Source organism: Venturia canescens, chromosome 4 (assembly GCF_019457755.1).
Source record: "Venturia canescens isolate UGA chromosome 4, ASM1945775v1, whole genome shotgun sequence".
Classification (NCBI taxonomy): domain Eukaryota; kingdom Metazoa; phylum Arthropoda; class Insecta; order Hymenoptera; family Ichneumonidae; genus Venturia; species Venturia canescens.
This window is the reverse complement of record NC_057424.1, coordinates 19895523-19922919: the sequence shown is the minus strand read 5'-3', so window position 1 is coordinate 19922919 and position 27397 is coordinate 19895523. Positions and strand designations below refer to the sequence as shown.

Sequence of the window (27397 nt, the reverse complement as noted above, 5' to 3'; positions counted from 1 at the left end):
AGCCCGGCAACGCGGTCTGATTGTTCTTCGATTACATAACGAGAACAAGGACGAGAAGTCTTCCGAATTGTTATAGGCGTGATTGTTGGTCGGAGTGAGCGTGACGATTGCGGCCAAAGCAGCTGAGCAGCGGCGAGAGGGGGGAGGCGCTACCATCGACGTAGATACAACGTAATTTCTTCGCGTCTCTAGATGGCCTCTGCGCTGGCACATGCGGTTACCTCGGAGCCGCGATTATGCTCGCGTCCAGGGTCGCGAATCGCCGTCTATCGCGATTGCTAGCCAAAAACAGCTGAACAAAAGCGTCGACTCGTTGATTGGTTGTGCATGAGAATGAAAATAAAATTTTGAACTGCCCGGACTCGAGAATTTATTCTCCAGAATGGCGTTCACGAGAGTCCGTTTATTTTCTGTGGATTCCCAGAGTATTTGGTTGAGAAGTAAAAATGATTTGTAAGAGACGGGAGGAGGGTAAAAAGCCGAGCACTTTTGCCATAACATTCATGGCCAGGGCCATCTGCCACGGATTTTATTATTTCTTCTTTCCTCTCTATTTTTCTCCTCTCGTTCGTGCTCCGCTCGTGGTCCGCGTCTCGTCGAAATATCCTCGCGACGGTAAAGCACAGAACAAGCAAGCCCTGTAGCCTTTGAAAGAGTGAATACGTGTGTTCGAAATGCGCACACATGCGGATGAGAACGAGCGTGTTGCATGCACACATGCAGGGAGCAGAAGAACGTCTGGTTCCGTTCGGCTGTCAGTTTCGGTCTATTTATGTACACCGCGCTCGCTCGTATATGCGTAAGAGAGGGCGCGCTTTCGCGTGTATGCCACCTCTCGATACCCAATGGACCGAGTATTTCTTCTGCTCCTTGTTCATCGATATTTCACACTTAAGGGGGAACGATTTTTCTGCAATTCGCATAAACAAGCGATCGCCCAAACCCGTTCACTCGTTTCGTGTGCCGAATCGCGTTTTTGCAATCGATCTTCAGCGAGTTTAACTAATGAGAAAAACAGTTATACTCACCCCTCGTTTGATCGGCGCGAACAATGAAAATCACTTATTCCACACAAAAGACTCGTGGCCATCACTGCAAGTCGTTTTAACTGGCTCGATCGATCCGCCGATGTCATCCCTTCGCGACAACCCTCGGACAATCGTCTTCTCCCGAACCCGCGAGACCCCTTCGACGCAGGATTTTGACACTGCGGATGAACTTAGTTCTCGTTTTCCACCAAATGCCGCGTGCGTTTCGCAAGAGAAACGGAGTTTTTAGAAGCCCGATTAGTGCATGTCGCTGGTGTACGGTACGGCACGACACGGCACGGTGAACTGACAGCGCGAGGCACAAGCACGAGCTTCGAGCAAGACCAGAAGGCCAACAGCAACAGAGCAGACGGAAGAGAGGAAAGATTCCGTTTGAGTTCGCTGTCTTCTTCTTTCTCCTTCTCTTTCTGGGCTCTCCTCTCTCCTTCTCTCCCTCTCTTTCGCTCTCCGTGCTCTTCTCTCGTGCGTTAGTTTACTGTTTAGCTTCTTCTCTCGGTCGTCCGCAAGCTCTGCCATGTGACGGGTTACTACGCACCGATGCCTGTTTGTCAATCTTTCTCGGTCTCACCGTACCGTCCGAGGTTGGCTTTCGTCCTATTGCTTTCCTCCTGACTCTTCGTAAATCGCGCCAAAGAGCGCGCGGGCCAAGGAGCTTGAAAAATAATAAGACTCGTAGGAGCGGGAGGGAGCGAGAGGGGAGAGGAAAGACGAGTAGGGTTCGGTCGAAGCCGACCCGTGTCTTACTACGTGTATAGCTTCTCGTGAATTTCTCCGTTGCTTTCTGTGCTGCTGGCTACTGGCATACGCGATATTGGCTTCTCGGCCAACCCACCAGCACCCACGCATCTGGCATCCGAAAGATTCAAGGGACGCCCATGCGTGGACCATGATGCCTCGCCTCTCGTTCTCTTCTCGCTCCTTCTCTCCGCTCCCTCATCTTTCCTCTCCTTCGTACGGACTCTTTTGCATCAATAAATCCCTCCATCCAGCTCAATTCTTTCCTCTTGCTCTATTGTGTAGGCAAAATCCAGAGCTAGCTTAAGAAGATAATGATCCGAGGCGTCGATTCAGTCCGCAGAGAACTTTCGTCGTTTCGGAGGGAATTCGACGAGTAGACAAAGCCAGAGGCTCTTTTATAAATTCTCTCGCACATTCGAGTTTTCCCTCCACAGAGCAAGTCCATTCGATCGACACATTTTTTATCACCGGGCGTTGGACCAGCCGACGAGAACTCTCATTACTCATTCGAACTCTTCTCTCATCATTTTCGCCAATTAATCATATTTTTTATATCGCGCCTCCCGATCTACACCTAAAAAGTATCGCCCCTCGGTTCCGTTCTATACCGGTATATGTGCTCCGCGTTCACGGTCATGCCCGCGTGTCTGTCACGCATGTGAATTCGCGACGAGCGAAGCGTAAGTTCATGGGCACTTTGTTTGTGTACGCGTATGCATCGCGCAGCCCCACTGCACATCGCGCTCTAAAGTCTCCCCTCGAAGACTCAATGGACCTTTGAGATGACAGGTTTCCTATGCAGGCTTGATGAATTTACTTGCATCGCATCTTCTAGTGTCCGCAGCAGCAGGTAACTCCACTTGGGTCTCTACTGGTGCGCCCGCAGCTCCTCTGGACTGTGTCCATTTAGCTAACGCAATTACGCGCGGCCGCGCGTCTGCGAAACACGTGTCCTCCATGTGTCCGAGCTCAAACCTCTGTTCGACTCTGAGGAATAATTCGCCCTTGTCCTTCGAGGAAACATGCCCCTTTCTTTGAATAGCAGAGCTCTTGTTACCGGGGTCAAGCTTCCTAATAACTCACGAGAATATGAGCTGCGATAGAAATCCCATGCGAACGTAAAAATCGTAGAATTTTTCTTTGCCTGGAATATTTCCGCTCATTTCCGCGATTGCGTGACAGCGTGACATCGAGAGGGAAACGGAAAGAAAGTTGGGTGTTTGCGGTTGCTGCCATATTTTTGTGCCACTCCGACATTGTCACTGGGAAAGCGTTCGGTTCATTTTATTTTATGAATGGGCTCCATAATTCTTTTTCCCCTTCGTTTTACCGACCGCTCTTCTCGTCAGCGTGGTGACAAACGTTCTCCGCAGATGTCTCTGCAATGATCATCGAGTTTTAAACACGCGAACTAAGTTTTACGAGCGACTGCAACCCAATTGACGATTAGAAGAAAAAATCGTGAACGCTTCGATACACGCGACAAGCCGAGCAGACTAGTTTTTCTACAGAGTCGCTTTTTAGTCGCACTTTATTTACATTCGACGCGATATTACCTGTGGCATGAGTCACCGAGCAGCCCGAATCCGGTCATCGGGATATTTCAGTGTTGTCAAAATAATCGTTTACATTTTTCACGAGAATTTTTCATTGGGAAAGTGTCATGGGAATCAAGTTCAATTTTTATAACGAAATTCGTCGAGCGGTCAGATTTGATAGAAAGTTTTTCGTAACAAATGACACGGTCGAATCGGGCGAACGTGAATAATTGGAAACGATTTTTTGAATGTGCATAAAATATTGGCAAACGTTGATGGATCGATATTTCGGTTCTGCGAGTTTACCTCGAGCATTTTTTTTTCTTTCGAGTATAATGTTTGAGCAGTTTGGCAGACGCGTATAAAGCGAATGAATAATAAATCACGAATGCCGATAGCGGGAAGTAATGAGCCCGCAGTTGCGGTTCAACACAGCGAGCATAACGATAAAGATACAGCAATGTAATGATTTCATCTTGAAGAAAACAGAAAGAGAGAGAGAGACGGAGCGAGATCTTTCCCCCTCTGCTGCGCCCCAAGGCCTCTCATGCTCTCAATAATACTTGTGGAGTGAAAGTCACGTGCTCAGCTGCTTAGCCCAAGAGACCCGTCGACGATCTCGTATCCCCGAGATACTCCGAGTTTCCGGAGCGATTGACAACAGTGCGTTGTTGCATCGCGCTCGACGCTCGTCTCCAAAACTCCAGAAAAACCACGGATCGGCTTCAGAGCTCTTTTTGACCGATTACCAAAAAATTCTCGCTCCGCCAGTGACAACCTTTCCATGAGACTACTTCCCGGAGAATTCACGAGTTCGCGAAGATGTCAAAACTCCCGAGGTCTCGATCGTTTTAAGGTAAATCTCACAAATTAAGTTCTCCATTCGTCTCGAGTTCGATCCAAAAAACAGAGATTCGCTCCCCCGCCCTCGTTTTTTCAACCGCCAAAAAGCAAAGAAACTCAATAAATCCGTAGCTTCGATCTCTCGCTGAATCTCGTGTTCTCCAATGTTTCAACGCTATTGCGATAATTAATTGCAGTCGGGTTTACACGAGTCTTGCGATCGATGAGGATCGCCTCCTCCCGAAGGGAAATTACTGTTAGTGCGCCCACCCTTTTTGCAATCGACCTGTATCTGCATTCGGTAAATATCTATACATTTGTAAGCCCGAACAGGAGGTCTCTGTCTCTTCTTCTCTCGCTCTTACTGTCAATATTCCATAGTTTTTTTGCTCGTGAACATTCCGTACAGTTATATGGTAACATCCACAGATATAACCCGCGAAGCGACTGTATACGCGAGAGCTCTATATACGTACGGTGGAAACTGCGCAGCTACGGATTTAACGACTAAAGCGGAGTGCGCTCGCGCGTTTCTCGCGGATTTCCCGGGGAATCGGGACTTTCCGGGCCTCGAGCAGCGTTTTCCTTCATTTGCCCCGACGCCACGATTGCGTTCGTCACGGCAACAGGTGAAAGGACGACGACCAAAGTTGCTCCGAGGAGCCAGTGTGCGTGCGACAGAGAAGAGGGGGAGAGTACGAGAAAGAGGAAGCAGAAAAAGCGCGAGAATCGAGCAGACGACGCGCGAGCAGACGACCAAACAATAACTCGTCGCTCCCGCTCCAATAATAACGCTTCAGTCTCTGTGAAACTCGTGAATTCGTGGACTATCTTCGACAATCTTTTACTCCGTTTTTCTTCCTTTTTATTCGATTTTCATTCTTTCGTTCAAACACTCCAACGACTGTCAAAATGAGCGTCGAAGATATAATCAACTACAAACCCAGCGACGACGAGGACTATTACGGCCTTCTCGGCTGCGACGAATCGGCATCGGTAAGTTTTTTTTTTTTTTCGACTTTTTAGTCTCCTCTCGTTCTCATTTTTTCACTCACCCTTTTTTCATTATTTTTCCGTGTTATTGAAAATCGGAAAAAGACTCGGTTGAAGATGTCGTGCTCGTAACAGAAATAACATTCGAAACAAAAGTAATTGGCGTCAAATGATAATGACAGCGTTGAATGCTCGTTGGTAAACGCATCGAAAGTATATATTTTAGAACATTTGTAAAATCATCGAATCTTGATAAATATTTGAGATTTGTATTATTATCAATTTTTATGGGTTTTTCCCCATAAAACTGTCGGTATATTTCTTATGCAAAGGGGATCCACATGGTGAAACTTTGAATGAGCCTCGCAAATACAATTATACGTAAACTACTTCCTGCAAAGTTTCAATTGATTTTGTTTCGAAACTTAAAAAAAATCTGACGTAACGCATGTCTCATAGGATTTTCACAGGGTACCCACAATTTCGAAGTTTCGAGATGAAAATATCTAGAGTTCCGTACAAACTGAATTAACACGGAGTTTAACTTCTCTATTCACTTTCCGGAGAAATTGGTCGATGGATCAAATTTTCAGGTTCCGAATATTCTGAAAGAATTTTCAAACGTTCTCTCGTCTCTGGAACTGATCACTGATCAACGGATTCGCATCAATTCTCTGTGATATTCGATTGTCGTTGCAGCCCCTCCGCCTTATTTTATTTCTCCTTCAATAATTTTTTAGTTATTTAAAATACTTTTATTGCTCCGATGTTGATGAAAATTGTAGTACGTTGGAATAGTTTACGATATTTATTTTTGTAACTCTCGTGAATCGTTGAATGTGATATTTTAATGAGCGCGTTGCGAATGATTTTTCTACGTTTGGTATTGAAAAAAGGTCGAGCAAATAACCGCCGAGTACAAAGCTTTGGCCCTTCAATACCATCCGGACAAGAACGAGGGCGATAAAGAGGCCGAAGTGAAGTTCCAGCAATTAAAGGTGAGTTTATATAGTCGACTTCGCAAGGAATATTCTCCTTTTTTCTCAACCGTCGTGAAACTTTCCGATCAATGAATCCGCCCGTTGTCACACTTTTTTTTCGACAAGTAAAACTTTTTTTTTCTCGTAGCACGCTAAAGAGACTCTTTGTGATCCTGAGAAAAGGAGCAACTACGATAAATGGAGACACAGCGGAATATCCGTGAGTTACAAGCATTGGCTCAGCAAGAAGGAGTCCGTGCTTCAGGTGAGCATCGTAATTAATTTTTCTAATTAAACGAACGAGACGACTTTGGATTAAACTGAAAATATTGAGCCTCCACGATATTTTTTAACGAGATTAACCAACTAATTGCCATTCGATAATTAATTAGCTTTGCATTCGTGAATTGTTAAAACATCAAAGGACTACAGTGATATTTTGTAAAACGCATGTGACCAGATTCCTGGGATAGAAAATTACGGTCACTTTATTCCTTTCAATTGATGATGCACGACCATTCCGTAGAATTGATCTCGAATATCGAGCACTGATTTCATTCTCATTCTCACAAAAACAACGGTTCGAGGCTTTCAACATATCGGGCGAAATACCACAAGCTAAAAATGCTCTCGATTTTTCCTCGCATAAAGTCTAGTTTGTAAGTTAACGAGCCGGAACTCCTGTTTTTCCAAATTAACTGCATATTTTCGACATCGGCACAGCAACTTCCTTCGATCGTTCAAGCTTTTTAGAGTACGAAGTAAAAACACTCGAAAATCGACGTTTTTTTGTACTTAAAATAAAAGAGAGTCGATTTGCTTGAAAACGCGAGAGTCGATGGTGGTCAACGAGCGAACAAAAAACTATGCGAAAATGATTTTGCGATAGTCGATGCACTGGAGTACGCCAAAGACGAAGGATCGTATGCTGCCGGACGGGAGCGGTGCTGGTGGTTCGCCAGGTCACGTGAGGGGTCAGCCGGCTGGTAACGCGCACAGGAGAGCGTCGGAGGGCGGTGCCAACATCCATTACGGTGCGCGCCGCGATGTCAATTGGGACTCGCAGGCATCGAGCGAGGTTGTCAACAAGTTTCGCAATTACGAGATTTAAGCGGAGCTTTAGCGTCGACGTATCCCTATAAATCTCACTATAAATTTGTGTACACGCATATCCGCGAAGGAGATTAAAATTCTGTTCGGGGAGGCAACAAAAGCTCGATAAATTGTAAGCCCCGAATAATGCTGGGGAACGATTTAAGAAGAAGAAACAAAAACCTCACATATCCTTGAACTTCGCGCCGGCGTTTTCACACTACTCACAATTACACAGAGACACATGCACAATAAGAAACAGAGGGAAGCAAAAGAGGAGGCGGTTCGGACGAATTATTCCACGAAAAGTGGCCTTTTCTCAATAAGTTTTAAAAACAACAAATGCGTACCAAAAGTCAACTAACCGGTTGATCAGTCTGAGATTCTTTTTCTCTCTCGAAAGTCTCGATATTTTTTTTATCCTCTCTCTTTAGGAACAAAAGCGGAGAACGTTGTCAGAAATTCGTTGCGACGAAAGACCGAAGACGTTACCGAAGAGCGCTTCGAACGCGGGTGAATTTTGGCTCGTTGAAAAATTCACGAAGAGCAAAAAGTGTCAGAGCGGAGGTGAGCATAGCGAGTAAAGATTGGCCTTTCGAGAATATATTGAAAAATATTTTTTTTACAACTTTATCGATCATTTTTTGAACCGAACTTTTTGGAATATTTGCATACCGCATTTCGGGACAATTCATTTTTTCCCGGAGCATTCGGATTAAGAAACAAGACAAAATAACAACAATCATACGAACACAAACATTTTCGGTGCGTGTTATTCGGCGGGAGATTGAAAAGAAAAAACAAAAAAAAAATATATATATATATACATGTGAATGTCTGTAGATATATTTGTGAGCTGATGGAAGAGTGATTCTTTGATAAATTATACGATTCGATCCAGCGATACGCATCCCGATTTATTCCGCAAATGATGTTTTTTTTTGTAAATGCTCCATTCGCTGTTCAGTGTCGCCCAGTAAAAATTCATTTTACTCGATTGAAATTTAGTTACATCAACAGACGAGAAACCACCAATTACCGTTGAGTTCAATAGAGCACAATCAGTGATTAGAAGCTCATTAAGATCCGAATCGAACGTTGCATTAGTTTTTTTAAAGATACATGATTTTGAAGAGGAAATATAAAAAGAATAAAAAAAAACAGTTGTGTCGCAGCTGAACGATAAGAAATCATTCCGAGGGATCGCTGGAAAGGAGAACATTGATCGAGATCAATTATTGTCGTTGTGGTGTTTAAGAGTTTAAACGAGTTGAATATAAAAGAATAAAATATATAAATAATGTGTATGAATATATGTAAACAGACGAAAAAATGACGATTCCTGTCGGAAGCATCGTCCTATTTAATTCACGGAAAAACAAAAAGATACGATAAAAAAAAATGATTCCCGCCGCGAGATGAAATGTGACGGAAGATCGACACGAAGAAATAAATAACAGTAAAAAGACAGATATATCTGATGAACAAAAGGCAAGGGTTATATAAGAAAAATGTACTCGTATAGCTGTGTTATCGTCGTGGGACTCGAAACGTGCTTCGAGCATCACACTCTGATCCCTCAAAACCGCCATAAAGGACTCTCCCACGAGAACTATCCTTTGAAAATGAAACTTGCAAAGACGCGACACTTGCGCTGTAAAGTAGACTACAATTTCCGGCTTAAGACCGAACAAAATGTTATCGTGCATCCTCCGAAATAAAACATATTGACAAGACACCAACGTCATTTGATTTTCCACTCATTTCCACTTTCTCAGTGATTCATTAACTGCTTTATCCGGTACGATGATAAAATATCGTTTGTCGATTATTTTTCACTCGAGCCCGAGTCGGGAATGCGACGATAATAAATTGGAGTGTTTTTTCAGCCTCGCGGTTTCAATCCAAATCAATATTTCAGCTTCATTTGCGAATTTCGTCGCAACGCGAGTTACTCGTTCGAATGAAAAAGACGAATAATTCCGTGGCTAATCGGATCATGGCTTTGTCCTCGCGTCGCAATGAGATTTCACGCCTGCCATTGACATCCGCTATTTTTACGTTCCCGATGACAAATAATAGTGATAAAAAATATGCAAACGTCGCAAAAATCCGTGGACAGGAACTCTCTTGAAAATGCATGAGACGAAAACAAATATAAAGCTTATACACGAAGACACGTTTTACGTGCGAGCACGTTATATTGGAGGGGAATAGAGCCACGGAGTCATATAACCAAAGCACGTGGGGATTACGAGGCGATCGATTCTCATCTGGTCAACACTTCGACCCTTTGGAAAAATTTACGAGGGTTATTTCGTTGCAAAAGTGTTCCACACGCTGCAGTAACATTCCCGCAAATGTGACAACGCGAAATCCTCACCCGATGTCGTCGCATTCGAGTTTCCTATTGATCGTTTAACTTTTTTTCTCGAGAGTGGAAGAAAAGTGGAGATTTTCCGCGACTCTCCAAGCTTCAATACCGTGAAATTCCAAACTATTTCTTCACAGGACGAAGTACTCGTCAACCGGATTGACGTTTGCTTCAATTTTTTGTTCATCGAAACGGATTACTCGATAATTCCTCGGCATGCTTAATGCAGCGTAATGTAATCGCACAGGAATAAACGTTATGCAACAACTCCGCCGTCACGTTTCGTAACGCAACTCGTTACCGTCTTTGTAATTGATCCGAGGGTAACATCGCTCGGTAAACAACAACGATGCGATCTGATTCAGGCGGAAAAAAGTTAAAATCTCCGATTCTCGAGCTGCGAGGAACAGTCGAATGCGTGCGTTCGAATAAAGTTCGTTCGATGTCGATCCAAGCCGAGGATGTGAGAACAATTTGAAAAATTGTCAGCGACCGCAGAATATCCGGATCCTCGTACTTTTTCACTCTCGCACCGTTTCGTTATCTTTCCCACTCGGATGGTGGAAAAGAAGAAAATGGTGTAAAAAAAAGTCTCAGCAAACGTCAATTCGTGCGCCGAAGTCTGCGTGTGGGTCGACGTCGACGAACAAATGATCGAATAATGACTTTTATTAATTTTTTTATTATTTTTTATTTTTATTTATTATTATTATTATTATTATTTATATATTATTTATTATTTATTTTTATTTATTATTTATTATTTATTTATTATTATATTATTTATATTATTATTTATTTATTAAATTAATTTATTAATAAAACAGTTTATTTTGGAGGATCGGAAGCTGTGCAGATAACCGAGGACGAATATTTTCGTCGAATTTTTTTGAGCGAGTTGACACGGACGTGCACGTGTGTCGTTGAGAATTCAGCTTGTGATGCTGGTAGTCTTCTCATAGCCTGTTGCTCGCTGATTGGGAATTGGGGCGCAGCATTATTGTTTTGCGCTTGGCGGGAGGCTCGCATCGTTGAACCGGGTGGTAGTTTTGAAGCAAACGGTCAGAGAGAGAGAGAGAGAGAGAGGGTGGTAGAACGGGATATAAAAAAAAGAGGCAGTCGCTCGTGCTCGTTTTATCGTTTGTTTGTCACGGGGAACGCTTCGGCGGGTGCAGGTCAGTTTCTCCTCCCTCTTTCTCCATTCCTCCCTTGAATTTTTGTCCCCCGCAACTCTGGCAACACAAATACAGAACGTTCCTGCACTTACCTTTCTGCTTTTCACGCTCTCGGAGCTTTACAATGCGAGAAGAGGAAACTTTTGAGAAGCGGAAGTCCCGCATACTTGTGCGCGAGGGGAAAAAGAAATTTCTCTCTTCGTTACAAAGATGTAGCTCTGTCATTGGTTCATATTCATTATTATCGTGGAGTCGAGTCGTCGAAGGAACGGTGAGAGAAAAAGCACGGAGGCAGAGACAGCTTCCGCTTTTATTCGTTGTTCAAGTATCATATAGTTCGTTCCTATGTTTATCGTGAGAAGTGCAACCTACTTTACGCACCCTCGTTCCCCTTTCGCTTGTTCCGTATCGCCGTCTTACTTTTTTGTTTATTCTTCATTGTGCCGTTTCTTCGTTAGGGAGCTGTGTTTGGTGTGGAAGTCCGAAGAATGGAAAGTCCGTTTGTGCCTCGCGGTTAATCATGCGAATTCATTAAAGCTCGATGTAACTTCTGCGATATTGAGTGCGCGAATTAATTGGCGTTTGCAGCTACTCGCCCGCGTTGATTACGTTCAGCTTCAGACTCCGGTGCAGACCGCACCTCGTTATAATCGAACGTTGTGGCGACGCAATACTCCCTCACGGACGCTCTTCGGGCATTTTCTCTCTCTTCGGGGATTCACCCTACTCTCATCCGAGCCTCGGAACACTCGTGTGTGAACGGGAAGTTCACGCCACTGGATACAACACCACCGCTCCGAGGACAACGTCGCAGTTTTGCCAAGAGCTTTGCCAACGAAGTCTCGAACTCGGGGTGTCCGTAAAATCTCTTTTGTTGCTTAATCGTAGTTCGATCGTTCGAATCCGATCGACCAAACTCGTTTCGTTTCGTTCGACTAAAATTATTAAACCTCCATAAAACGACGAAGTCGTTGAACAAAAAAATTGTTGGACCCACCAAGCTTTGTCCATCGAAAGAGACTTGGTTAAATTGAGAAACGTTTTTCGTCCGTCCCCTATCAGCAGGTCAGTCGAAAGCGACCGAATCATTTTTCCTTCAACGTATTCGTAGCTCGGACCAAACTCTTGGAAACTCTTGAGACAGCCTGTATAAAGGCGAGTACACGAGAGTCTCAAGCTGGCACCGGAGATAGGGAGAGAGTTGCAAGCGTCTCAAGTGAGGCTTCGAGGTACATGACAAGCTCCATTCGCCGGGGAGTATAAAGGACTCCGTCGAGTAATCATGAATGTCGAATGCTTGTCCCTCCTGCTTGTGTAGGCTATATGTAAAGGATCGCGTTTCACTCTCTCCCTCATTTCATTTCTTTCCCTCTCATTTTCTAGCTGCACAAACGTCACGTTTTACGACGCATTGTGCTTTTCCATCCTCGATAAAAAAAGCCCTCGCAGGCTAGTCACGTCCGCTGTAAAGTTAAGCTGAAAATTCTCGAGGCATAAATCTGAAAATTGATCCTTTTTGTGGCCTCAAGCCCACGCTAAATTCCACGATCACTCGCTGCTCCATAAGTTATCGACTCGGAACTGGCCAACGCTGCTCGATCGACTGACAATCGATAAAGAGATTGCTGTGTGCTATGAAACTTTCCAAGTCAACTCGTTACGGTAAAATTCTTTTATATTTTCGTTGACAAATGGATTAACGTGGATAAGAAATAGCACGAAATAAGCGATTTCGAGAAACTCGAATCAACGATGTCTTCGTTGATGCCCCATTACGAGTGTAGAAAGCGAAAGATTCGGGTCTACTTTATTCCCGGATAAACAAGCAATTTCAGAATCTCGTAGTCGCGGGGAAACAAAGGTAGAGAGAAGTGTACGACGGTGATACCCAAATTGGATCCAATTATCCGTTCGAGAGAGGTAACGCTTCATCGAACTGTGCTCTGGGGTGGCTTCGCAAAATATATATATATACACATTTGTTTCTATGCTGGATTGGCAGTGGCTCGATGTGTGGGTGATTTCGCGAGGTTGTAATCCGGAGGCAAAAGGGATTCGGCGGTGGTATTAGTGAGGCAAGCTTGCATATAGATGTAGCAGCTTTTTGATCAGACAGAGAATGAGGGAGGTGCGGAGAGACAGGCAGGAAGTTAGTTCGGAGAGTGGGTCAGTTCTGGTGTCAGTATTCAACGAGTTACGGATCGATGCTCGGTAGGACCTCGACAGGGGGGTTGCTCGTCACTGCGTAGGCGTTTGACCCAGTGGGTGTGGCTCACTCCTCTATTTCTGCAATGACCTATCTCCAGTGGTGGAACACTACCAAAGAGTACCATAAAAGTGGTACTAATGTGGCTTGGAAATGGAAGTGGGTCAACGTTGCACTTGAAACAAAATACAGTGGGGTTTGAGCCTCGGTCTCGATTGGTGGGCGAACCAAAGTTTTTATTAACGTGAAAGCACGCTCGTTTGAACTCTTCTTCCTCCTTCGAATTTTACCTCTGCGAGATTGAAACACGTTCCAAGATTCGAAATCAGTTTCGAATCTCCGGACGGTTATACAATCGATCCGGATTCCCTCGCTGCGTTCTTTCGGCGGATTCTACACCCTCGAGATTCCTCTGACACTTGTTGCCTCTCTCCGGCGTTTCAAACCCCCTGAATACACGTGAATTTTATCATTTTCTGCACCATTTTCCTGTGCGGTGCTACTGCTTTTTTCTTCATGTTGCAAATATCAAAACTTGCAATCTCGTGACCCGCAAAGCTTCGGACTACCTTCACAGAAACTCTCGCTCGCCCCTCGCCCTACGTCGCGACAGGAGCCCTCGAACGATGGCGCACATCCGAGGGTCGATTCAAATGGAAAATGAACGTGTACCCTATATCTATGCGTCGCTTGGTCAAAGCGGAGCGTTTCATCTTGTGTGTTTGCAAGCTTCAAAACACTTTCGTCGTCAAAGACCAACCGAACCTCCCTCCCCGGAATTCTATTCGCATGCACCAACATCCTGCAGCGAAGGAAATCCTTGAACTTTATCAACGACGCTGAATCATTGAAATTGTGAATATTAATTTGTTTTTTTTGTCTTCGTATCATACATCATCAGTTTGAATCTAAATGTCAAATCCCCTTTGATTTTCGAAGTATGTAAATTTTTCAATGACGTTGAAAAGTACGAACCTCTCTGCCTTCGGAACCGAAAGCAAAAACAATGTTAAGAGGTTCGATCCACGCTCATTAGCGACACGGAAGCAACAATTCGTGCAGTTTTTCTCTCCGATCACTTTTTCAATTTCATAAAAGTTTTAGTTTTTATTATCTCTCTACAACTGCTAAATATAATAGTTTATTTTTTTTTTTTTTTTTTTTTTTTTTTATAAAATCACTTCGAAGATAACAGCACAAAATAATGAGGGCGAAATGAATCTATATAAATCTCCTTAAATCCACGTTGTGAACGGAAAAAACAAAAATATTATTACTCCTTAACGTTTTTCTTAATTATTCTTTAGCCCTTAAACGTATTAGAAAGTGCGCGGATAACTTTGTAAAACGTGTTACCAGCAGATATCTTAATGATGGTTAATTGTCTCTATCTAAGAGTTTAAGTCACCGATTAACGACGACAAGGAAAAAGACTTTTTTCGGTAGAGTCATCGATAGTTTAGAAGTGCGATGTGACGACGTGCACGAGAATCTGTCGAAAAGGTACGAATTGCTATTTTTTAGTGGAAAAAAAATGGTAAAAGATCACGAACTGTTGTGTTCAGTTATTCCAATTAATTATCGCCCAACGTTCGTGAGAAAAGAACTTATTATTTCTGGATTCGATCGTTTCAGGTTTTGGTGAGATTCGATGGGCAATAAAGAGAGGTATTGGAAGTGTTAAATTCGTCGTACCTCTTTGAGACAATCGTGCGAAAAGCCTGCTTTCCCAATATCGAGTTGTTTCGATGATTGAAAATAGGGCCAAACTGAGATGAGTCAGCAGGTCCAATGAATTTAGTATCAATCAACGATAACAATGGAAGAAATAAATCTCTTGAATTCAGTCGTTCAACGAGTCTGCGAGTATTTTTACACGTTACATGGCAAGAAACGTCGCGCCTGGCACTCTTTGTTTTCTCGTGGCCGGTTAATTTTTTTCATTTTTTTTTTTTCATTCAAAAAAAAAATCATTTTTTTCAACATCACAATCGTACTTTTCGTGGCACGAAAAAAATGTGACGCTTTTGAATTATAATGAATGAATGAAATTCATTAAAGCATTTTGATGCTTTTCGTGTAAATCATAACGCGCGTAAATCTCCGCTTTTTCAAAGTTATTATTATTATTATTTAATAAGTCTTGTTTGTATCCGTAGTTGCGGAATCAATAAATTCATTTGGAACGAACGTCACTCACTTATCAACGCAGAATTCTGCTAAATTTGACGAACTTCCGAGCACTTGATTCACCAAACTGGTGAATTTGTGTTACTTTTTTTTTTACACTTGTCACACTTTCTCTTACACTCGTAAAACCTAATTGGGACTCGTAAATGATATATCGTCCAAGTATACATTATTGTACAAAAACATGTTACCATCTCGCCGATAAATAAAAAGCGAGTTCATTCATTCCTCCAAATGTTCCACAAACGATCCTTTTCATCAATGTTTTTACCTAATTCTCTTATAATTTCCTGTTTTATTCGTCGATTAATAAACCACGAGCGCGGACGATTCGATTCCAGAAGAGCGTTGAGCCTCGGGTCCGGTAAGCTCGTTTTTCGAAATCGTTCGAACGAAGCAACTGCGAAGCGATATGATGGCCGGAGAGGAACGATTTTTTCTTCTTTCTCTTTTCTCTATTCATCACATTTTAATATCTACCGAGATCTGGATCCGGTGCTTGATTCTCGAGAGTGCAAGGCCTCAGGAACTCTTGACCCCGCTCGTGAAGCCATTTATTCGCGACTGTACATGAAAACAAAAATTATATCAATCGTAGAAAAAATAATGAACCGCAGAGAATTTCTCGAAATTCTCTTTCCATGAAATCGTATTTATTTCCGCTATGATCGGTGCTCTCATACCCCATTTGCTTCCCGTTAGAACAGGACACGCCGCGTGTCTTGTTTTGTAATCCCCTTCGCCGTTCGGTTTCAAATTGTACCAAAAAGCTGCACTCCCCTTTTTAGGCCAAAGAGCGATGTTGATTCCGGTAAAAACGGTTCCACCGCCTTGCTCAACGTCGCTCATCTACGGGTACAAAAAAGAAGGGATTTTTTACAGTTTTTTTTTATTGTTTTCTATTTTTTACCGACGACCGACGATAATATATTGTCATCGAATGATTCTGAAACTTACGTAATAAAGAACCGTGGCTATGCGATTTCCAGTGCCGAGACTCTTGAAAGCATTCGTTTCTTCTCTCTGAGCAATATGACAAGACAATTATAACAAAGAGGTCCGGAAAATTGATGAGAAAAGGAAACAAAAATGGATACTCACTCTTGCAAAATCAAAATGCGGTTCGTAGTGGCCCCCTATACCGTAATTAACGACTTGAAGCTCCTCCGCGGTATCAATCGTTAAACTCGTCATGTCTTCAACTCTCTTGCTGACTGCGGCGACATGAGGATGCTCGTGTTCTTGCAACCAGGCGCTTTTGCTTATACGATAATTAGCGATCTCGAGTTCGCCTGTTTTGTAATTCTGTACGGTCGCACGCTTGAACTACAAAAAAGTAATATTCGCTGTTACGAAGAGCATGTAAATAATGATTTTCGTAAAAAATCTATTCGCGTGAAAAGTCGCTCTGTAGTCGACGATGAAAAATGCATGATTTACCCTTGGTTGAGCCATCCGTTTGAGCGTCTCAATCTCGTTATCGTAAATGACGTCGTGATAAATAACGATTCGCGGTGACAGAAAAGCCTCTTCCTCTTTGAACGGTGCGATTTTGAGGAAAGGAATTCCACGATCAACGTAACGACATTTAAGCTCTTTTTGGAGCGAGGGCGATATTGTTATTTCTCCGCGACACAACATTTCGTATCTCTCACGTTCGCTCATCTCCGATATTGTTTTAACTTTTTTCTCGACTACGGTGAACTCGTTGCTCGGCTTGACGTCGTCCTGACCGTCCTCTCCACGCTTCTTTTTCGTTTGGCTCTTCTGTATCTCCTCCTGATAGTAGGCTCGGTTTCCCAGTGCCCTTTGATGGGTTGGTACCAGCTCGAGCAGTTCGTTCGTCATACTTAGTGCTCGGCCTACGTTACCTGTCAATAAAATAATTTGGATCAGTCTTACGAATAGTGAAAACACGAGTCGATCGATAGAGATTCGGAGATAAGTTTTCTACAGATTCGTTGAATATTAAAAATCCTTATTTTTTCCAAAATACTGATAGAAATTTATTGTTTTACTGGAAAAATTCTAATGACGGTCTTGACCGATTTCAGGTAAAAAAACGTCGTTCAATTGTGTGCCAAGATTTGACTTTCAATTCACAAAATTCAATAAAAGTACTGAAACTTTCAATATGACAAAAGGCAGGTGATATATTTATAGTGTAAAGATAGTTACGATACGAAAACGATGAATAAAAATTTCATCTAAAACTTTTTTTTTATTAATACTCGTAGGAAATGGCTTGCGGGGTTCTGCTGTCCGCGTGAAACTGATAAATATCGTAGCGTCAGCCGACACGGTTGGTCAGTCGTCGAGTCGAAGATTAAACTAATTTATAATGCATCAGGAAAGTTTCGTCTGCAGTGAGGATACGCTACACACAGGTTGTTCCAAGCGGAATCGTGAATAATGCAAATCTCTATTCTCCAGTCAATTGAACTATGAGCTCGGTAGCTCGTGACCTTTTTTATCTTTGTTTTTTATCTCGCGGTTTTCATGCTCGTAAAATCGTTTTTCCGGAAACAGAAAAACTTCTGAGCACACGAATCCCATGGTTTTTCAGTGTCGAATGAAAAGAAATGAGAAAAGTTGACGAAAAACTTATGTGGAGCTCGAAGGACCGAGGCAATCGATGTAAACAATTTTTATTTTCGACACTCTTCGCGGTCAGGATCGACCCTGGTCACGAGTTTCAGGGGATTAAAGCTCCTCGATAGTCGTTGCCAACGGAGTTTGTAATACGGCAGCGCGAGAAGAATATTCCCTAGAGCTGGAGCTGAAGTCGGGATTTATCATCGGTCAATGTCTTCGAAGCGATCCCCACGGTTTTTGACTCGGGAGTGATGTTCTTTTATCTTCAGGAGAATGGGGTAATTCGAAGTGAACGAAAATTCGAGCATCCACGGTTGTCTCGAAACGGTTCATTCTCCTTTGGACATTTTCGTCAGATCGATATGAAACGTCGCAAAAGTTCGAGGTCAAACTGCAACGCGATATAGAAAACTCGTACGTATATCGGAATAAGCTCATCAAATATTTGCTGCTCACATTAATTTTCGTTCCGCGTTATATTGACTCAACGATGTTTCCGTCGTAGTAAGAAATTATAATTAGAGAATTGGGGCCTCGAGGAAGCCGAATTTTCGTCCAGTCATCGAATTTCATTTCGCTCGCCACGATTAACATTCCGAAAAAAAATACGATGAAGTTTGTTTCTTCGTCTGCGAGAGAAAGAGCCCAAAGAGACTTTCGCAAACCTTGCATATAAGTAGAAAAAGCGAGATACTCGAGAATATCGGGCTTCGTTGTGGTTGTTCGGTTCTGCTCCTCCTGCAGAAGATCCATTGCCTCTTGCATCCAGAGTACAGTGTGGTAGTAATCGCCATTATTGTACGACTGTCTTCCCAGCTCGAAGCAATCACCAGCTTCAACAAAAATGAGTTAAAAAAAATTAATTGATTTCCCGAGCTCCTGAAAATTTTCCATTTATCCTCGATATCCGAGATGAAATGTATGAGATTTAATCATTGGCTTGTACAGATAAACGCTACGTTTATACCCGAGTTTGAAAAAAGTTTTATTTTTTCGTCAATTAGTCATAAAAGTTGGTCCCTCTCAATCACAACTCGCGATCTTCAGCTGTCACTTGACTGTTAGCTCAGAATAGATAATCGAGAAAAAAATCGATAATCACCACTTAAACCCGTGCTGTATTGGATGCCGTTGAGAACACCCCGCGCCACCTGAGCCGTTTCCAATTTGTAGGTATCCTGAAGCCTCATAAGAGCAACAGCTGCTCCATTCAAATCCTCGTCCGTGGGGAATTTGAGGTCGTTCCTCGAGGTCGTGATATTTAAGACGAAGCTTTTACCGACGTCTTCGTTGATGAGTTCGTCCACACGTTTCCAATCGGTCGTCAAACGTTTTACGAGCAAATACGCGTTTATCGGATTCGACAAATACTGCTGGATATTTTGTGACGCTTCCTCGTGCTCTTTCGAGTAATCCTCGACGTTTCTGCAACGCAAAAAATCTCTTTTAACTACAAATCGATTGGTTTTATCCAGGCATATAAAACTGTTCCGATTGGAGAAGCAACGAGTGTATATTTTCAGGGAGCATCAATATTTTACAAACTACACCAAACGCTTATTCGTTCGTGCAAATTTAACGACCCCTCGAGAGAAAATTCACCGGATTCCGTAGTTTAAGTTTGGCTCAAGTTTAAGTGGCGCCAAAGAAACAATCGATGCTTTTTTTTGTTATCGCTCTCAAGAGAGATTGACCAGGAGTAAGCGTGACAAACGACATTTTCTTCAAAACATTAAAGATAATGTTAAATAGAGCTAAATGTAAACAGAGAGAAACACCAAACTGCTGGGCCGCAACGAAAATCGTCGACTATATTTACCGTTTGTTTATCCGATCGAACCTTTTATCGAGCTCAAAACAAACTCTTTTGTTTCGATAGGCAGAATAACTGTTTTGGCGCGATAACACTTTTCCGAAAGCCTTTGTTCGTGCACAAAAAGCTGGAGAAGGTATAATTGGAACGCAGCTGAACGAGACAGGCATGAAGAGACAATAACACTCGATGTGCCAGTTGCATCGATGCGCGGATGTTGATACGACCAAAAGTAGCAGGGAGACAGAGGTTAGTCGTTTCGGTAGAGGTTACGTTACGTAACACGCGTCCTGCAGAGGGCATTGGTACGTCGCGGGGGGGAAATTTTCGAGCTGAATGTACTGTATAGTCAGTAATTTTGGTGTGCAAATTTCGATGTTTATCTTTGGCTCTATTGAGACAGGAATAAACATCGAGAGGCTCAGTTATTTCAGGGAAAACACGTGCGTGGCTTCTGACGATCTATTTTGACACATCGAAATTCAGTCGAGCGGGAATAAGTTTTTCGTTGTTATGTATTCGACTCAAAGTTTGTGTCAGCATAATAAATATTTTGAGCGAAAATGATGCCGGTGTGGTGTAAAGGGTGTAAAGACACGAAGAGCATCGCGCGAAATGGATAAAATTGGAGCCGTACGATGGCGCGGAGATGGAAGCAAAAACAAAAAATATTTACCTGTGTCAAAGTATTTTTGGAACATGCGGAAGCGACGAGTCAATTTATTTCTGCTCTTTGTCATTGGATGCGTTGTCGTTTGACAATTTTCACAAATACCGGTTCCCACGATCTTTTTCCACACGCTACATTTTTTTTATATGCTCTCTCAACCTTTTTCCATGTTTTTCCGATACAAATAAAAGGCCACGAGGCATTTCCCGAGGCATCCAAAGTTTTTCCGAGCGATCACGTATCAGTTGATTCGAGCGAAAGGAAAAATAAACGAGAGAAAATAACCGAGACAATGAATAATTTATTCGTGTTCGTTTCATTGACAGCTGCAGAAAAAAAATGATCGATCTCCATATTTTGTTGGTAAAAAAGTTGTATTTTCTACACATTTTTAAATTCGTGAGTTATTGCAACTCTTCCATATGTTTTGTGGAGCGCAGGATGCGTAATACAAACATTTTATCGGATTCAATTGTGCGGAAAGTGTGTACCGAAAATGTGTTCATGGAGGTTAGGAAAATGCTAGACGAGCGTACGACAATTCTTATTGAAATATTTGGTCACTACTCAAGGTCAATGAAATTTAATTAAAATTCGATTATTGATATAATTTATTCACGAGTTAATCGATAAAAACGACTTATTATCAATTCCGAAGAACGGACAGTTTGAAAACCATTGGTTAGTAAAGAAGATATCGGCTTTATTGGCATAGCAAATGGAAATGATTGCTGGGCACTGGTACAGAGCAGTGCCGCGATCGATAACTCCGGAATCCGCTAGATGGCAGTGCGATGTCCTAAAAAAAGGAGCGATCTCCCCACCCGGAGAGTGGCGCATGCGCAAAACTGTCCCGAGAGCGACGGTTCTCTCGCGTAGTTTCGCGTCGACGCCCGCTACTCGTGACACGTCGTTGTGCGCCGGCTAGCCGGAGAGAGGAGCGAAGACAAAAATAGGGGGAGAAAGGAGAAAGAAAGTCGAACGGTGCAAGGTTCGCCGACGGAAGTGTTGAACGAGAGAGGTTTGCGGGCGAGATTCGTGCGTGCTTTTCACTTCAGTGTGTTCACGCATTCTATTCTGCGGCAAAAAGAGCCGCTCCGTCTCTCGTAGATAAAACAGAAATAAGAACGATCGCCATTGTTGTGCCATCGAGAGAGCGTCGCGTCGAAGACCTTGGCTTTATACAGTTACATATAAAAAGAAAGAATACGAAGAAAAAAAAAAAAAAAGATAAAAAGAGAGACCGAGAGAAAGAAAGAAGTGAAAGAAGCAACCATATCTTTCGAAGCATCCCCGCTTTCCAATTGGCGGAGGCCAAAACTGTGCCGGAGCGGGGATATCCTGGTTGCGCGCGCACGCAATCTACCCACGTAGGGAGAGACAGGGAGCACAAGAAATATCAGCCGTCTGCACAGTGGCGGGTTTGGAGGGGGTTAAGGGGCAAGGGAGGAGAGTGAAATCTCGCGTTCTCTACCGCGAGGTGGGTTCCCTCTCCGTCGTGCGTTCTCAACAATGGCCGACGGGCCGTGGTTGAACAACGACGAGAGAAATAAACGTGTACAAATGGTAGATTTCAGTGTCGAGCCTGGTGTCTCGGTGTTAAATTATTTTGGGGTCTCTCCCAACAGCATCGTCAGTTACAAGCCAGATAATCCGACTACTTCGAGCTTTTTAAATCAATCGAATCCATCGAGGCTAACGATGACCCGTCCGGTTGAACGTGACGATCATCAGAATTCACAGTATCGGGGCAAATTTTCATCTCGCGTTCATCGGGATTGGGTTAGATCGAAAGATCCATGCGCTTGCGTCACCGAGGAATTGCCGGCGCACGTACGATCGTTGGAAGCCCGACCAAGCAATCTTAATGTACGAACTGGCACTTTACAAACCCCGTACACATGGTCGTGGACTTTCGAGCTGTGGAGCACGGGTAAACCGCTGCGCAATATTGCGCTCGCTATGGACGAGCACGGTGACAATTTCCGTATTAAATCTGTAGCGAGCGAGAGGGGTCAACGATTGGGCACGTGCGACGGTCACGAGTGGTACGACAATACGACGATCGGTGGTATCGTCGCTGCCGCTACGACGAATAAGCGGCTCGTTGCGTCAGAAAACAACGATCCAGCTAACGAATCTTCATCGACTTCCTACCTGTACACGATTGAAATTGTTTTTTGTGCAACATCCTTCGGCACTTATCGGCAACATTTGCTCTTCGGTTTCGGTGATTATCCCATTCTCCGACGTCGGCTGTGCGTCGATTGCGTACGCTTCGAAGATCTCAAGAGACTCACCGAAGCGACCAAATACGTGCTTCAACAAACTTCCCACAGATGGAACAACTCCGAGACAGGTGGCGTTGTACACGCTTTCGAATCGCCCTTCGTTCTCGCCAAAGATCCTCGCGAGGATTTTCTCACCAAGGCTTATCCTTATCCGGCCGAAAACGACTTTATGCTCTCTCACGCGACGCTCAACGAGGATCGTATCAACCCCAACAATTATCGAGGTCGAATGCACGAATTAATAACCGTCGAAGAATTGGCACGACACGAACAAGTCGCCAGATACAACAGAGTCGCACAATTGAAACTGTCATCCTCTTATATACTCTCTTCCGATACCGATGGCTCCACCACGGCCAAATATGCACCACCCGGAGAATTGTTCGCCGAGGTTGGCTAAATTATTTTCATTACAAAATTATATTTCTCGCTTATTTTTCCCCATTAATTCCGCCTCTCGCTGCTCGAGTTTACTTTTATTATCTGCTTCAAAATAAAAATAATAAATGTCTGTATTTTATTAATTTTATCCACAAAGAGAACAACTTGAAGTAATCGCGTTAGATTGATTCAGTACTTTCGGACCTTTCATCTCGTACATCGTAACGAAAGTACGAAAAATAGAAAAAAATTTATCGTCGTAACAATAACTATGGTATTTGTTGAATGTGTTTTCTTTGCACTCAGCTGCCCTTGGGCCGGAGCGTTTCGGAAGACATGAAGAGCGGTCGTTTGTTGTTGCGTGGCTGTACGAGTATTTTGCTGAAGCCATTCGCATCTAGCGAAGGTGGCGGAGGAGGAGAAGAAGGAGGGGGAACCAGTGCGGGAGTACGTGCGGAAGTTTTCCAGGCGCACGTCGAGGACAAATGCAATTACACGATTTACGCACGTTTGTCCAAGTGTTGCGTGGAGCGTTTGAACCTAAAGGTTGACACGCAGGTGAAAATGTACGTACAATTTTTGTTGAGCCGTTTGCCATTTTGCGAGTGGCACAGAGCCGTGGATTGCTTACCGGACACCAGTCTCGTATTTCCGGCCCCGGAATTCGAGTTGTCTTCGAGATTGCCGTCGTTAGTTCATTCCGATAACGAATGGCATCACTTACTCGACACCCGGTTGAATCCGAAACAAGTCGAGGCCGTCACTACCATGGTCGCACCCGTCGAAATAATCTTACCGCCAGTTTTATTGCTCGGGCCTTATGGCACCGGTAAAACCTTCACGATAGCTCAAGCTCTTCTCATCATGCTCATGGATAATCCACGAAACAAAGTCTTACTCTGTACTCAGAGCAACAGCGCGGCTGATCTTTACGTAAAAGAATTTTTTGACACGTGGTACAACGACACCGCCAACGAGAGGCTCAAACCTATGAGGATTTACTACACGAGGCGTCTCAGACACACGGTACGATCCCACTGACCATTTTATTCCAACGTAAATATCGTCGACGATGAATTTTCGTTTATATGTTCGATCCGGAGCCACGATTTGACGTTTGATTTTTCTACCACGTCGAATCGCCGGCTCGATGGCCAATTGTTCGTACACAATTTATCGAATTTCTTTTATTTCGCAGGTGCACCCTCTCGTGCGAAAATACTGTCTAATGGATCAAAACGGTCACTTTCGGGAGCCCACCAAAGAGGACATTGACAGTTGTGGCTTGATAGTAACCACCCTGGCGACTTCGAGTTGTTTAACGACTCTGGACTTCGAGCCAACTCACATCGTCATCGACGAAGCTGCACAAGCGCTCGAGTGCGAAGCCCTCACCGCGCTAGCCCTCGCGACCAAAAAAACACGTCTCATTTTGGCCGGAGATCAAATGCAACTGGCTCCTGAAGTTTACAGTGATCTGGCCGCTGAACGAGGCCTCGGAACTAGCCTCCTCGAACGCATACACACGTTGTATTCGCCCCACCATCCCTGCAGGATACGTCTGTGTCAGAACTATCGATCTCACGCTGATATCGTCAAGCTCACCTCCAGCCTTTTCTACGGCGATGAAATTGAGCCTGGATGCACCACATTGTCCGCACATCCGGCACAGACTCCTCTCATGTTTTACGCCGTTCATGGAATGGAAGTGCAGGTAATTCAACCATCATTTATCGTATAACCGAATCCTGAACGTTGACGAGTCTTTCATCAAGGACTAATCCTAAATAACGAAAGTTTTGTCACAGTTGATCATTCGACTGTGACCCCCCAGCCAAAAGTTTTCATATGAAACAAACTCAAAGGGTCATCGCAAAGACGAGACACACGAAAGATGAAAAACGATACGGAGGGACGAATAAAAGTGTGCTTATTTATTCGACAGGGTGATCATTCGACCGGTTTCTACAACGACCAAGAGGCTGTGGAATTAGCGGAGCGAGTGGTATCATTGAAGCGTTTTTGGCCAACGGAAGAATGGGGTCCGTTCGACGAGGATTCGATCGGTGTATTAGCGCATTACGCGGAGCAAGTAGTCAGGATACGGAACGAATTGAGGAAGCGTCGTTTGTTCAGGGTCTCGGTCGAGAGAGTATTGAACGTGCAGGGTAAACAATTTACCGCGGTATTCATAAGTACGGTGAGAACGACGAGGTGCTGTCGTTTGTCGGCGGAGAGCAACGTGAGCGATTACGGTTTTTTGACGAATCCACGGCTGTTGAACACGGCGATAACGAGAGCAAAGTCATTGGTCGCTGTGGTGGGTGATCCGGTGGCGCTTTTGACGGTAGGCTCGTGTCGAAAGCTCTGGGCCAAATATTTCGAGACTGCGACGATAAAGGGATTTCCAAAGCAGAAGTTACAGCGGTATATGATCATGTGTTTCAAGCCGCAATTGGCGATAGCGCCCCTCAATCCGTTGGCCCGGGAGTTTGTACCGCGGGAGACGAACGCTCCGGCGTTGAACGAGTGGCTCGGTTGTCCACCGAACAGCGAGGCCAACTGTTTATATCGGGCGAACAACGCGTGGTCAACGACGAACACCGAGAGTTCGGAATTCGCCGGGAGATCGCATAGGCGCGTTTAAGACACGTATTTTAAAACGGAATTTTCTTCTCCCAAGGAGCGGCGGGCACGTGTCGTTGGCGCGCGTGTGCGTATGTGCGATTGTGCGTGCGTCTGTGTGCGTGTGTAAAAGTGTGTGTAAGAGCGATATTATTGCGGATGTAAACCGTAATGACGAGCGAGGTTCGGTTGAGCATTCTGTCTTGTGTTTAGCGCGGAATGGAAGCTATAAGAAAAAACGAGTACGATTTAAAAAAATCATTGTGCAGGTTTGTCGTTTTCTTTTTCACAAAAAAAGCATCCAATTTCGTTGCATACGAATCGTCTACATCCGAATATCCGAATATATATATATATATATCGATAGGTTTTTTCCTTTTCATTCCTCTCCTTTTTTTTATATATGAAAAGATATGATAGAAAAGAAATGGAAAAGAAGAAAAAAAATTACTGCAAATTAATGATATAAATATGCAACCGTACTATTCTCCCGATTAACGGGATGAACATCGCCCAGTTGGAGCTACCGACGTCAATGTTGTAAATATAGATAGCGTTCGAGAGTATTGATGAAGGGAACTAAAAAAAAAAATACAAAAAACAAGAAAAAATATACGAGAAATGAGAGATACACGGTTTCGACATTCAATTCTGTCAGTTCATATCCTATAACACCTTATTCGTCATCCCCTAACACTTTATTTTTCAAAAACGTTTATTTTTAACTCGGAATTTCCATTTTTCAACATCATCCAAATATCTTTCATCCGCTCTTCAATGACTCTCGAAACATTATTTTTTCAATCCTCGAATACTGATGGAAGAATGGGACGAAAAAATAGGAGACAAAAAACAAGAGAAAAATTGGAAAAAATATTATTGGATTCGAATCCTTTTGAACGAACGAAACTTTCGGTTTCGCTCTGTTATTGAACCATCATTTTTTGCGGGAAATCGCCTCGAAACTTGCAACCGCGGCGATGGATATTGTACATGGTGATATATTTGAAAAATATAGATATGTATGTATGTATGTATACATGTATATATACTCCCATTATTTTTGTGATTGTTTGTCGCATGCCACTTTTCATGTTGTCACCACATTCTAGAGAGAGAGAGAGAGAGAGAGAGAGAGAGAGAGAGAAGTAGAGTCAGAGGAATCGTGTATAAGAATTTAGACCACTTGTGTGTCTCTCGAATGAATATATTAAAAAGAAAAGTGAAACGAATATGCTTCGTGCGTCAACAGCGTCGTTGCACTCGCTGCTCATTATTTAAGAACCTTTTCAGTTTTTAACATTTTTTCCTATTGTCCTTCTATCCTCAGTCTCATTTAATTAATTTAATCAATCCTTCGATAGGGCAAAAAAGTGCTGTCAGATTGAACAATTTTCGAAATTTTTGAATGAATGAGCACGATGAAATCTAAAATTTGGACTTTAGAATAAACGTGATTTTTTTTTAAACTTGACATTCTTTTCATCGGTGTACTTGACATAAATTATTGAAATTTCTGTAAGATCGCACTAAACCCCAATTTTTTTCGTCTGATGGGACTCGTCGACTCTTGGAGGACTGCGGGCCAACATCTCTCCGTGAAAGTAGAAAGTAAATCAGTAGAACGGACGAAAAACACGTGCGAAAAAAGAGTTCGAATGTTCATTTGATAAGTAAATTCTTCTAAGAGAGAGAGATAATTTAAAGAGTTTTGGATCAAATTGCAGATTCATTCTCTCCGAAAACATCGCAGTTAATTGAAGAAAATTTTTCCAACAACATCAATTTTTATTGAATGAAAAATCGTTTTTTTTTTTTTTTTTCAGTGTAGACGAAAAAGATTG

At 43.2% G+C, this 27397-nt stretch overlaps 4 protein-coding genes across 6 annotated transcripts in view; 2 read left to right on the top strand and 2 right to left on the bottom strand.

Moving 5' to 3' along the window:
- Positions 1-1644, bottom strand: part of stumps (DBB domain-containing protein stumps) — a 31449-nt gene extending 29805 nt beyond the window's left edge. Inside the window, exon 1 of the mRNA XM_043415632.1 lies at positions 1029-1644. The gene's annotated coding sequence lies outside the window, so the exon portion shown is untranslated. The remainder of the gene's footprint in view (positions 1-1028) is intronic.
- A 2261-nt stretch (positions 1645-3905) lies between these two features.
- jdp (DnaJ domain-containing protein) lies at positions 3906-8971 on the top strand. Of its 2 annotated transcripts, XM_043416683.1 has the most exons (6): positions 3906-4181; positions 4366-4469; positions 4598-5164; positions 6058-6159; positions 6290-6406; positions 7031-8971. In XM_043416683.1, the coding sequence occupies exons 3-6, from the start codon at positions 5081-5083 to the stop codon at positions 7250-7252; spliced, it is 525 nt and encodes a 174-aa protein (XP_043272618.1). In that variant the 5' UTR covers positions 3906-4181; positions 4366-4469; positions 4598-5080; the 3' UTR covers positions 7253-8971. The 2 variants fall into 2 exon arrangements, with proteins under 2 accessions (XP_043272618.1, XP_043272619.1); XM_043416684.1 differs by lacking the exon at positions 4366-4469.
- A 4861-nt stretch (positions 8972-13832) lies between these two features.
- PH4alphaEFB (prolyl 4-hydroxylase subunit alpha-1) overlaps positions 13833-27397 on the bottom strand; it is a 71053-nt gene continuing 57488 nt past the window's right edge. The window contains exons 1-8 of one of the 2 annotated variants that reach the window (XM_043416977.1): positions 19593-19801; positions 18876-19198; positions 18439-18606; positions 16619-17049; positions 16280-16504; positions 16136-16201; positions 15862-16027; positions 13833-15742 (exon numbers count right to left, since the gene is read on the bottom strand). In XM_043416977.1, the coding sequence (XP_043272912.1) occupies positions 15648-15742; positions 15862-16027; positions 16136-16201; positions 16280-16504; positions 16619-17049; positions 18439-18606; positions 18876-19198; positions 19593-19756 (1638 nt within the window). In that variant the 5' untranslated portion in view covers positions 19757-19801 and the 3' untranslated portion in view covers positions 13833-15647. Of the gene's footprint in view, positions 15743-15861; positions 16028-16135; positions 16202-16279; positions 16505-16618; positions 17050-18438; positions 18607-18875; positions 19199-19592; positions 19802-27397 lie in introns of those variants that run through there. The other variant, XM_043416976.1, reaches the window with a different exon arrangement.
- On the top strand, positions 21144-26785 carry Helz (Helicase with zinc finger). Its single transcript, XM_043416939.1, has 4 exons — positions 21144-22938; positions 23235-23954; positions 24127-24642; positions 24874-26785. The coding sequence occupies exons 1-4, from the start codon at positions 21769-21771 to the stop codon at positions 25573-25575; spliced, it is 3108 nt and encodes a 1035-aa protein (XP_043272874.1). The 5' UTR covers positions 21144-21768; the 3' UTR covers positions 25576-26785.